Raw genomic sequence first — 12,467 nt, forward strand, 5'->3', positions numbered from 1 at the left:
TCACGTCAACGGATGACATTTGCCTCCTGGGCTTGCCTCACGTGCTTTCACTTCAGGATAAATGCAAATGGCCGGTTTTGCAAATAGTTCCCTGATACTTCAACAGTGAGCTATTCTGAAAACTTCTGTGCATCATCCATCCACCCTGCGACTTGCAAGGCGAAGTGAGTTCGCTACCAATATGCAGCGAGCCACACACGACTTGCAATGAAGCAGGAGGCAAAGACATGGCCTCCGATCTTGCATGGAACCATGAAAGAGCAACGTGGACAGGGTACAGGGTCAAGCTCCCTCTCGGGGTTGCGTTAAAAATGGCCGGAAAAACATTCGCTTGAAGCACGAAATGCCTTTGCAGTTTTACATGCTTCGTGCTACAAGACCCGGTCGTCTTTCCATCTGCAAGACACGGTAGCCATTCAGGTTTCAATGGATGGTGTATCATGTATCAGCGCTGTCCTGTGTGTTTGTCTTAGCATCCTGCTCTTTTTGGCTTATGCACGCACATGTGTGGGACTGTGGGTCTTGCCCCCATAATCCGGATCGTCCGTCTGAGTGTGCCAAATGAGTTGCAAGGTTCATTTGGGTTGTCTGTTCTGAAAATTGCACCCTTTTGGTTTTCAGATGAACCAATGCATACATGGATCATCAAGTCATGGATACTCAAGTATGAGGACAGTATATACAGTGTCTTCCTGGACAATGAGAACCCAAGCCTACGGAAGAGGATACTCTAACTTAATTCTCTCTCACGACTACGTAGGTCACTGACATATGGGCTCTCTAGATAGCGGATCCACATGTTAATTAGTGATTTAAAATCAAAGGGTTAGAGGATCTCAATCCCGAGAAAAACCATTTTTCAGGTGGACTATGACTTAAATTAAAATCAGCTCAAAGGTTTCAGATATTTAAATTTTCGTTGTGGCTGATAATGAGAGCCCAAACCTTTTTACAGAGTATAACAATATGGAAATAATCTAGAAAAAAAATCCAACAATATTATGTAAAATGAAGTATGCGGCCTTGGTTAATTTTACAAAATTGCTAGAAAACTTCCAAAAGATTTTTTTTTGTCCCTAAAACTTTCAGATTTGTGACGAGCGGACTGCCTTGAGATTTGTGCATGAAGGAAACAAATTGTTAAAAATATATTTTTACACCTGTCACGCGTAAGATCCCGATTATTGACAACTAAACTATTGTTGAATACAAGTTTTATAGAAGTTATATCATAATTACAATGTAGTTACAAGGCATGTTTGTCACGGCTCCAGCTCCAGCTTCACCTAAAATAGGTGTCGAGTTGGTTGGAGTACTCTCACAAAATGAACTATAGAGATGTGAAAATGGGTTTAGGATGCTCCACAATTCCACTTCAGACCCAATTCCACATCAAACCCAACTTCTAGAGTTAAATTAGAAAGTGGAACTCTACCAAACAGGTTCACAATACAATTACATAATTACACTTCAATTATACTATATTAACATATGAAATATTTTTATTTAGAAAACTTGCGGCGGATTTTTAGATACTATAATTTTCAAAAAATATTCTCGAAGATCTACATATATACAAGTAAGGGGCAGTTTAGTTCCCAAACAAATTTTTTCACGCTGTCACATCGAATTTTTGGATACATGCATGGAGTATTAAATGTAGAAAAGAAAACCAATTATACAATTCGCCAGGAAATTGCGAGACGAATCTTTTAAGCCTAATTGCGCCATGATTTGACAATGTGGTGCTACAGTAAACATTTGCTAATAACGGATTAATTACGCTTAATAAATTCATCTTGCAGTTTTCTAACGGAATCTGTAATTTGTTTTGTTATTCGACTACATTTAATACTTTAAATGTGTCCGTATATCTGATGTAACACGTAGGATAATTTTTTTTGCCATATAAACAGGCCATAAATCTGAAAAGCCCAACAGAACTATTCTTTCATCCCCGTCCCCCCTTCCCCTCTTCCCTCCCAAAGCTCCTTTAAAACCAAACCGCGACGTGTCCACAATTTGTGTCATATCTCCCCTGTTTTAAAGCCACACACCAAACCCTCTCTCCTCCGGCCGGTTCATCTTGAAACCCACACCGTACCAATGGTCATCGGAAGGCTGGCCTTGAGCTCCTTCTTCCACAACAAGGCCAGGGACACCTCGCCGTCCCCGCCTCCCGCCCCGGCAACCGCACCTCCGTGGGTGTGGCCGTCCTGCAAGAACCCAAGGACGCAGTCCTTCCGCGCCGCGACGGCGCCGCCGCCTCCCCCGGGCTCCAGGACCATTGCCTCCATCTTCCTCGACTCCGCCGAGTCCTCCTTCACGACCTCCTCCGCGCGGCACGACTGCTCCGACAGCCTCTCCACGGCGTCCGAGGCGTCGGCGGGGGCCGAGGCCGCCGACACGGCCGACGACGCCATCGTGCGCGGCCTCCGCTCCTCCGACCGGCTCCTCTTCGACCCGGGAGCGTCGGCAACGAGCTCCATACTGGAGGAGAAGTCGTCGGGCGCCGCCGGCGAGGCCTCCTTCATCGGCGGCGTGGCGGTGGCGTTCGAGTCGGAGGACCCGTACGTGGACTTCCGGGTGTCCATGGAGGAGATGGTGGTCGCGCACGGGGTCGGCAACTGGGGCTGGCTGGAGGAGATGCTGGGATGGTACCTGCGAGCCAACGGCAAGGACACGCACGCCGCCATATTGGCGGCGTTCATCGACGTCATCGTCGCCATCGCCGACCCGGCCCTCGCGTCCTGCTCGTCGCACCGGAGGAGCTCGACTTGCACGATCACGGAGGAGTCGTCGTTGGAGGTCGCCGAGAAGCAGGCAAAACTCGCCGTGTAGTGAACTTCCTACCTATTAGCTCCTGTCTTTTGGATTTTGAGGTGAACTAATCTCTGGTGTTAATCTCATCGAGCTTAATGGCATATAGTAGACTACCAGATCAAGATATTTCATTTCATTAGCCTAATTAATTAAGTACTCTTCCTACTCCTACATGCTTGGGATCGATTGAGCGTGCATGCATGTGATCGTTCGTTGTACTTGTACGCACGTATGATCATGAGTTCCTAACGATACGGTAACTTAGCAGTAGATTTTGTAGGACAAAAGAAGACCAAATGCGTATGGGTGCAAAGTGTGGACGGTGGTAGTGCTGGTGCGGTCGTGCCCACCGCCCAACTGTGCGCGTGGCTAGCAGCTAAGGTTTCAATGATTACGTGATGCGTATGACAGTACCGTACAGTAGAGTTGTCGCCAAGGTTTGGTAACAGTAGAGTGGAGTATTACGTAAGTCCAACACGTACCAGTGTACCAGGCAGCCACACTCGAGCTCACTAATAGTAGGCGGAAAAAGATCGGCAACCTACTGCAAACCTGCGAGAGCTTCTCGCCTCGTCACGCGCAAGCCGGAGCGTACAGTCGACGTCCATATCCGCGCCCGCGTGAATTCGATTAGAGAAGAACTTGCGCCCTATAACTGACAAATCGCAACCTGGCGGTGGTGTAGACGAGGGATTCGGCCGGCGTGAGTGTACGTAGTGAATTACGGAGAAATCACTTGATTTGTTTACCCATTCTTCAATTACACTTGTGCGTATTGCTTATTAGCAAAAAAAAATATTTCCTCAGTTTTTAAATACGGACGCTCGCAAGCAATGTGTTCACACTCTACCGCTATTACCATACATGCACACATTATCTATATAACCACATTCGAAAGACAGACATCATATCTTGAGATTTACAAAATTATTATGGACGCCTCACTATCTATCACTGAAAGAATAATTTAGTCGTAAGTGTGAGCACCCGTATTAATAGGGGTATAAATGGGTAAGCCGCGAATCCACTTATGAATCAAAATAAACAGGTTCGTGACTTATTTTGACATATAAATTGGTTTTACGGGTTAGCCATTTACACTTCTATGTATCAAGTCTAGAACTTGAATTTGAGTAGGTTGATTTCGCCACAACAAACCTGACTACTTGAGCCACGCTTACTTCGCTTATTCATAAATTACGTGCAAATCTTAAAATAAAAATATTTCTTAAATTTTCTTTAGTAATAAATCAAACCACAACAAAAGGGAAGATAGTTACTTTTTAAAATGAGATAAATGGTTAAACGTAATGTAAAAATTTAACGGTGTCATGTAAAAAATAGTAAAATATAGAGGTAGTAATTTATAAGTAAAACGTTTATATATGTGTCCGTACTACTTAGTGATATAAATGTAAACGTTGTAAAATAAACTACGACAAAAACCAGAAAATCAATTTTAAATTTTAACTTATATAAGCATGGATATAAACGAAGCTGTTAGGTCACTGAAGACATGAGTTGCCGTAAGGCAGGTTTCGGCCGGCGAAGTCGGCTGGGTCGCCTAAAAGAGGAGAAAACGGCGTTGGAACTTGGAAGTAGGAACCGTGGATCTGATGGCCCGAGAAAAAAAGACGACCCACGAGGCCTTTCCGGCCCATTTTGTTGTTGGGATAAAATTGTTGTACGGGCTGCTTTACTTGGGCGGGATCCCGTTTCTAATATCGTTCCCCAACATGCCACGATAGATACAGAGCCGCATGTAAATGTTCGCACTGGATCGATGAAATATCTTTGCATCATTTCGTACGCTCAAGTTTGTAAATCAGCATGCGATTCAAATATATGCGTGCCACTACCATGTTAAGCTCCCTCCCGGTAGGTGCTTGCGCAAGTACTCCCATATTGAAACAAGATAAAAAGGGGCAGATAAAATTCAGACAACTTTCACTGTGTTTGCTGGCACCAATTCTACTTTCTACTACTCCAGTAAAACCCAGATGACCAGGATCCGTGCAGTTTACAACAGTGAGGGAGTTCATCCGTATTCTAACAGTTCTCCTTCCTCGAAATCACTGACAAGCAGCAGAAAAAGTCGATTGGCAACCATGCTAAGGTACCAGTCATACACAGGGAAGTAATTCAAAGAAGAGAAGAATTAAAGATATCCGGTGCGTGCAACTGTGTAGATTGACCTTAAGCTGGGAATCGAGGACATATTCAAATGGTAGAGACAATATTATCTCTTATGGACTATTCGTTTTAGAGTAATTTCAAAAGATTTGGATTTCTAAGGATTAATTCCTACGAATATCATTCGATTCATAGCAATGTAGATATAGGAAAAACCAAAGGAATTTTTTTCTTTCCTACAAGTTATAGAGAGAAAACAAAGGAAATTTTCCATCCAAACAAACCTCATGGAAAATTTCCTATGGATTGAAGTGTGCATGCACTCCTATTCAATTCCTCCACTTTTTCTATTCCTATGTGTTGAAATTCCCCCAATACGAATAGGCTCTTAGACAATACAAACTTATTTAGAGACTATATCTTTGCGATTGTTAAGATGATAGGCTATAACCATTAACTTTAAAATATTCTTTTTTATTATTTTTATGTTTATTTTTTCACTCTTATGCAACCATGACTAAGAGTTATTGCTGAGTCGTTGTTAACCATAACAACAATGTTTTGTTTATCCACTTTCTCTCTTCCATGTTAACAATTAAATATTCCAAATTAGCAATATTAAGAGATCATTATTAATAATTGTACATGCCCTCACAATGTCAAGGCTAACTAAAATATACTAGTTATTCCATTATCTAAAATAACTAAAATATACTAGTACTTGTGTTTCTAAAATAAGAAAAAGTTACTAATACTAGAGGCTTTATGCGCTTCATTTGGATCTGGATTGTACTACTGTATGGGTCTGTTTGGCATAGCTCCAGCTCCATCTTTTTTGGACCTGGAGTTCAGCCAAACAGTTTTCAGCTCCACAAAAAATGGGAGCGGAGCTGGGTGGAGCTCTCTTACGAAATGAACTAGAGAGGTGGAGCTAGTTTTTGTCAGCTTCACAACTCCACTTCAGACCCAACTTCTGAAGTTAGATATAAAAGTTAGAGCTCTACCAAACAGGCCAACAGAAGATCTACTAGTAAGGATCGATCACAGGGTGCAAGATAGTGAATCGCACTGCCCATTCGTGACGACGCTTTTGGACCCGTGTGGATCCGACGGCCTGCCAAGCGTCAAACGACTCACATATCACAAAGTCACAAGATAGGCCGAACCGGATTAGAACTGGCCAACAACGCAGCAGTAAAATCCAAACCGGCCGAATCCTCCGATCCCCACCCCCACACACGCGCCCACGAAACGCATCCATGCAGCCGACCTCACACCGCAACGGCACGGACTAGGCGTGTGCGGTCGCGGCGTCGCTCGTTCTTTCGTTTCATGTGTACGACATGTGATGGCGGTAGGCTCGGTGGTCGATCCGTACGTCGGCGTCGCCGCTTTCTCCATCGCGCTCGCGCTTTGGCGTTTTTGCCATGCGCGACCGCGGACGTCCGGACGAACGACGATATGATGCGCGCGACCGACTTGGGAGCGGAGGCGCCTCCCCGTGAGCACTTTCATGACCGTGTCAGCATTAATGGACGTGTCGTGGCCTCTTCGTTCTCGCATGGGAGTATAGCTCTTTTCGCTCGCTGTGCGCGCCCCTGAATCGATCTCACACCCTGCACGCGCGCGGCTCGGACAAAAACGCCGCAGCTGGAAAAGGCTTGCGGCGCCGGGCTCCGGCGGGTGGGCGCGCTGCGCGCGCAGTGCACTGACCGTGTCAGGGCCACGAACTCCTGAGAGAGCCCCCACCTGCGAAAGCCGGAAGCCGCTGGCTAATGCGGACGACTTGGCATTCATTCGCGGCAGCAGGCTGCCACGGCCCAGCCTGTGCGCCGCGGTGTGCATGCATGCGCCCGCTAGCTAGCTGCTGGCTGCTGCTGCGCGAGACCCCGGCCGTTTGTACGATTCTGGATGCACACAAACACATGTACACACACACATCGGCCTTGGCGAACGTACGTACGTTGGTCGATCGCGTTTCACTGGCGGGTGCTGATTTTACCATGTGTACTGTACTGTGCAGATATAATACGAGCAGGACGGACCAAACTCTGGATCGACCCGGCGACCTCGTATGTCGTCTTGCGATGCAAAAAAAATAATGTTAGAGTTGTGTAGTATACTTTACACATCTCGTACAATGCTTCGAATTGGATAAAAACACGTGAGGCAGCAGGCAAGTATGCACACGACCGGGTTATCTTAGGTACTTCTGTGTGCTGTGTAGGACTGATGGAGTAGCTAGTAGTACGAAAGTACTTACAACTATATGCATGTGTGTCGACCGTTCATTGCTTGCTTAGAAGTTGAAGAAAATGATACTGTCAAGTACTACTGGATGATGGGGTTGGTCCGTATGTACGTATATACTATGTGAGATAGTAGTGCCCGATCATCGATCTTGGTGGTACACTGATACTGCTAGAGTCTGCAGGTACTTAGATTACATACACAGAGCATCATATATAGTAGAGCTCTAGCGTTAAATAGTTTTTTTTTTGACCTGGTGATTACTAGCTAGGTATTCCCCCATTCCATATTAATTACAGCAAATTATATGTTTATTCCAAATCAAACTTCTTTAAAATTGATAAAATTAATTAAAAAAATATAGCGATATAAAAAAACCTATACTCCATCGAATACATTTTTATCATATATTTATTTTATGTTAAAAATAATATTACATTTTTCTATAAAGTCGAACAATCCTAAAAACCTTATAAGGGGACTAGCCAGAGAGTACTAATTTTGCGTAAACCCTTTTTTTTTGAAAAAAACGAGAGAGAGTACAAAGTTAATAGTATATAATACTCCACTATACTACACTATTGGTACATGCTTTTTGGCCGTTGGAGTACTATTACGTACTACTCCCTCCGTCCTAAAAAAAGACAAACCCTGGGTTTTCGTATCCAACGTTTGATTGTCCGTCTTATATGAATTTTTTTATAATTGGTATTTTTATTGTTGTTAGATGATAAAACATGATTAATAATTTATGTGTGACTTGTCTTTTTAATTTTTTCAAGTAAGACGGACAGTCAAACGTTGGACACGGAAATTTAGAGTTTGTCTTTTTTTTAAGACGGATGGAGTACGTCTGCGCGAGAAACATGGAGTAAATAGTTATTGTATAAGTACATTTATACGTATGTAGTTTGGTACGTAGTCGTTGAGCCTGTACGCGAACTGATCTGTTGCCCAGCTACCCAAGTACTTGCCGAGTTGCCGTCCGTAGTATGGTGTACGCGTGCAATTTCGTTGGAATAGTCACAACATATACAAACCGGGTAACAAGAAATAAATTACGTGGTACTAGTACTACACCTATATTTTTGAAGTTTCAGTAATTCAGTACCCGTGTAATGAATGATATAGAAGGGAGCCCGGGAGCATGTATGCTTGCTTGGTGTTTTGCTTGAATTTGAAGGGTGCATGAAAGCATCTGGCGCAGCAATATTGCATACTCTATGGCTATGAATATGATCATGCAATTGCATGTGCATGCGTGTCAGTGCAACTTCAAGTTTTACTGTGGCACCATAAATCAGAGCCCCCCAACGTACTGATCGTCGATCGATCGCTCCCCTAGCTATGCTTAACACCAGCTGACTGATCCAGCGATGCATGCTGCATGCATGGCAGGCTCTACCATGCACGCACAGTATATGACATCTTAATAAAGTTTCTTAACCAGAGGAGAGGACGCAACAACAGGTACAGCGTCGTCCAATTGGACAATCTAATAATTACTGCTTTCTTGCCCGCCGTACATGCAATCGTTTTAAGGCTGGGACGGTAAAAACTTATGTAACTCCGAATTGCAGGATTAACTGTGTGCCTAACAGCAAGTACATTAAGCCGGTCAGCCCCAGTTGGCGACAGAGGCTCCATTTTGGTTAGTTTTGGACCTTTTGTATGGATGAGCAAAATAGCGAGAATGAAGGAGAGGTAGTAACTTTAAGGCTGAACTCCATCTCCGGGCACAGAAAATGTGGTGGTTCATTAATATATAATTAACTGAGTATAAAAAAATAAAAAAATAAATTAATATAATTTTTAAAGCAACTTTCTTATATAATTTCTTTTATATAAAAAACACACCGTTAAATAGTTTGGAAAAAGTGAGCATAAAAAACGAGATAGATGGATTGAGAAAGTGAACAAAAAGTACTCAACCTAAGTGTCTTTTTGACACTATCTGAATTCTGACATGACATATATTAGAGCAATTTTACAGTAGTCAACTACTAACTCCAAATCATCTATAGTAAACTTAATAGTCAAAATTTATACAATAGTTACCTATAAACATATACTATATTATTAATAGATGGTCCCACCTGTCATACACACATTGTGTTTTGAAGTTCGTGCTACAGTTGGCTATAAATTTGTAGCATGTTGCTCTTCTCTCTCTTCTTTTTTCTCCTCGATAGGTATATAGTCTGCTATTGTACCTGCTCTTACCCATGAAATCTTCTTTTGGATCTACGTGCATTCTGTTTAGTCTTTTATTAAACTCGCTCTAGATGTACTAATATCTCGGTTACTCCCTAAGTTCTAGAATAAATTTATTTTTCGCTCCTCATGTTTATTTCAAAATAAATTTATTTTTAATAATTATTACATCAAAGTTTGTGAAAGTAAAAGATAAATATATTATGAGAAGATAAAGTAAATAGAAATTATATTGGATTTGATAAAAATGAGGGTATTTTAGTCTTTTTATTTTATGTTGGTGGTATAAAGTGGGTGAAAAATAATTATTTTAAAACGGAGGAATATTTTCCAATCTTAAGACATGTTCAGATTACTATCAAAATGATCCTGTTCAGATCACTCATGGGATTGTCGGATGGACGGTAGTCCGGGCTCTACTGCCAGCGTGCATCACTGTTGACCGCCGAAAAACCATAAAATAGTCTTTACCCGTAACCCTAAAAAAGCTCTTTATTGTTTGGGCTCGGTAGGATCGATCGCTGGCTCTGTCGCGAGGGCCCAACTGAGCAGCCAGGATTGGGATGATGCGGGTTTGGATTTCAAGCCAGGGGGTAAAACTTGTGCATCCGCCGGTGAAGCCCGCACGGTTGAACCACCGTGATCCGCGGAAGGATCCAGCCGTACGTCGATCGGGCGAGCTATCTCCCTCTCCATCAAATCTCACCCGCCGCAACAGTAAGCACGTCAGCGTGTCACGCGCCCACACCCACCCACGCACACCGAGACAACCGAACACGTCGAGCCAGCGAATGATGAAACCCCACAAGGAAACAAGCAGCATCGCAGCGGCAGCTTTTGTACTACCTTCAGCGCCCCAGCTGAGCCCCCACGGCTCAACAAGTCGCATCGACCGCGCGCGTATACGTTAACGCTCACCTTTGTTCCACACGAAACGGAAAGCGGTCGGGTTGGCATATATACGCGCAGCACACAGACACACAACGAGTCACACAGGCGCGTGCATGGACAGGACAGCGTCACGCCGTCGTGCAAGCGAATCGCAACAAAAGCACAAGCGTAGTACACTAATAAGCTCAGGTGTCAGCGAGCAGTACGTGACCAGTGCACTCAGCTAATTTAGTATAGATAGGGAGTACTACTAGCTTAATTAGCATGAAACACAAGTAGTATATGATTACACCACCACGGCGCCACGCGCGCGCATCATTACACATCACGTACATGGGCATATGGCGTGTCATTACATCAAGCAGATCAAGCTGCTGGAGCTAATTAATGGTGCATTTTGCACGGTCTTTGTGCTTTGGTTTCAGCAGATCGAAGACCGTTGGAAATGCACCACATCACGCTGGGATCTCTGTTAATAACCTCTCCCAACCATGAACTACGTACACCATGTAGATAGTTAACAAACTGAGGCGACAGACACGCTATCAATAGCGCTGGTAACAAGTACACTAGTAATATAGCTAGTGGTTAACACGATTAAGAAGTATGGCATGCATGGTGGCGTCGCGTTGAAACTTGGCTAGAACTGGCAGGGGGACGGCGGGGAGAAGAGGCCGTTGCGAGTCCAGAGGTCGGCGAAGGCGTGGAGGATGAGAGGGTGGTGGCGCGGCGAGTTGAGGGAGAGGAACTGATGGAGGAGGTCGTTGAGGTCGTCCCACGCGTAGATCTCCTTCTCCACCACCATCTGCACCATCGACTCCCGGAAGTCCTCGTACGGCTCCGCCGACTCCACCGCCACAGCCACGCTCTCCTTCGCCACGCGCCGGTACGGCGCCTGCTCCTGCAGCTGCTGCTGCTCGTCGTCGTGGCCGCCGACGTCGCCGCCCCGAGCGAAGGAGGTGGTGCCGGCGCGCCTCCGCCGCCGACGCTGCTGCCTCCGCCTCCGCCTCGTCTCCAGCTGCTCCTGCTCCTGCTGCGCCGCCGCCGGCTCCTCGAACAGCGAGTTGGTGGTGAACGACGCGGGGCCCCACGAGGAGTCGGTGGAGGTGGCCGTGCCGGCGCCCCCGGTCGTGGCCGTGAACGCCGTGGTCGTCGACGTGGAGGAGGCGTTGGGCGACTTGGGCTTGCTACCGCCGCGGCGGAACGACGAGGACGACGACGAGGAGAAGATGGAGAACAGCTTCGGCCGGCGGCAGTTGCAGCCGATGTCCACCACCGGCGGCTGCCGCAGCGAGAAGCTGCCCCTCCTTGACGACCTGCCCGACATGGACAATGCCACTGGTGTACCTCTAAGCTCAATAGCCTTGCACTCCTGCACTCACTGCAGAAGCCAATGCAGCTCAGCTCAGCTAAGCCAGTGAGAGCGACGTGTGCGCGGCGAGACAGTGAGAGCTAAGCTCGGAGAGAGTGAGTTGAGTTCTTGGAGCTTGGAGCTGGAAGAGGAGCTAGCTAGTGGTGCTATATATTAATGGGGCGCCATGTGAGAGCGCGAGGCAACGATTAAATGGCGAGTAAAGATAGAGCGACATGAACAGTGAGAAGGGAGAAGAGAGCGAGCATGTGAAGCGGATAATTAGAGGTGTAAGGGCAAGTGTGTGGGTAAAATAAGCTCGGACAGTGCAAGAGGAAAGCAGAAACCTGAGAAAGATATGTGAACAACATGTACAGCACAGTCCAGTGCGGCTCAGTGCTACACACTGCTACTAGTTATACGGAGTATGTGTGTGTGGGGGGTGCATGGGTGAATGGTTTTCATGGCATTTCATGGCTTCATGCATGGGTGCAAAGATGTTCAGATTGGATCCCTGGGGGGATCATGTCAGAGGGGAGAGTTGCAGATGTAAGCCCTGTAAGCATAGCATGCATGCATATATGGCTGGTGTGACTGCACGAGGTGGTTAATTTTTGTGCAGTAAATTCTGAGCTGGAGTGTACACCGTAGGGGAGAGGGAGAAGATGACTGATGATATATTGAGATGGTGTGGTGTGTGGATGGAGTATATTTTTTTTCTTTGCCACGGTTCGTAATAGGACGGGAGTCCCCTGTTGGGGTTGACTAACTGTTCATGTGAGGACAAGCTGGCCATGCTGCTGGC

At 45.5% G+C, this 12,467-nt stretch overlaps 2 protein-coding genes across 2 annotated transcripts; one reads left to right on the plus strand and one right to left on the minus strand.

Moving 5' to 3' along the window:
- Window positions 1-2,043: 2,043 nt before the first annotated feature.
- Window positions 2,044-2,968, plus strand: LOC127759463 (transcription repressor OFP13-like). Its single transcript, XM_052283976.1, has one exon. The coding sequence runs from the start codon at window positions 2,107-2,109 to the stop codon at window positions 2,839-2,841; it is 735 nt and encodes a 244-aa protein (XP_052139936.1). The 5' UTR covers window positions 2,044-2,106; the 3' UTR covers window positions 2,842-2,968.
- Window positions 2,969-10,570: 7,602 nt separating this feature from the next.
- On the minus strand, window positions 10,571-12,004 carry LOC127768277 (transcription repressor OFP8). The gene has a single exon (XM_052293829.1). The coding sequence runs from the start codon at window positions 11,636-11,638 to the stop codon at window positions 10,952-10,954; it is 687 nt and encodes a 228-aa protein (XP_052149789.1). The 5' UTR covers window positions 11,639-12,004; the 3' UTR covers window positions 10,571-10,951.
- Window positions 12,005-12,467: the final 463 nt, after the last annotated feature.

This window comes from Oryza glaberrima, chromosome 1 (assembly GCF_000147395.1).
Source record: "Oryza glaberrima chromosome 1, OglaRS2, whole genome shotgun sequence".
Lineage (NCBI taxonomy): Eukaryota > Viridiplantae > Streptophyta > Magnoliopsida > Poales > Poaceae > Oryza > Oryza glaberrima.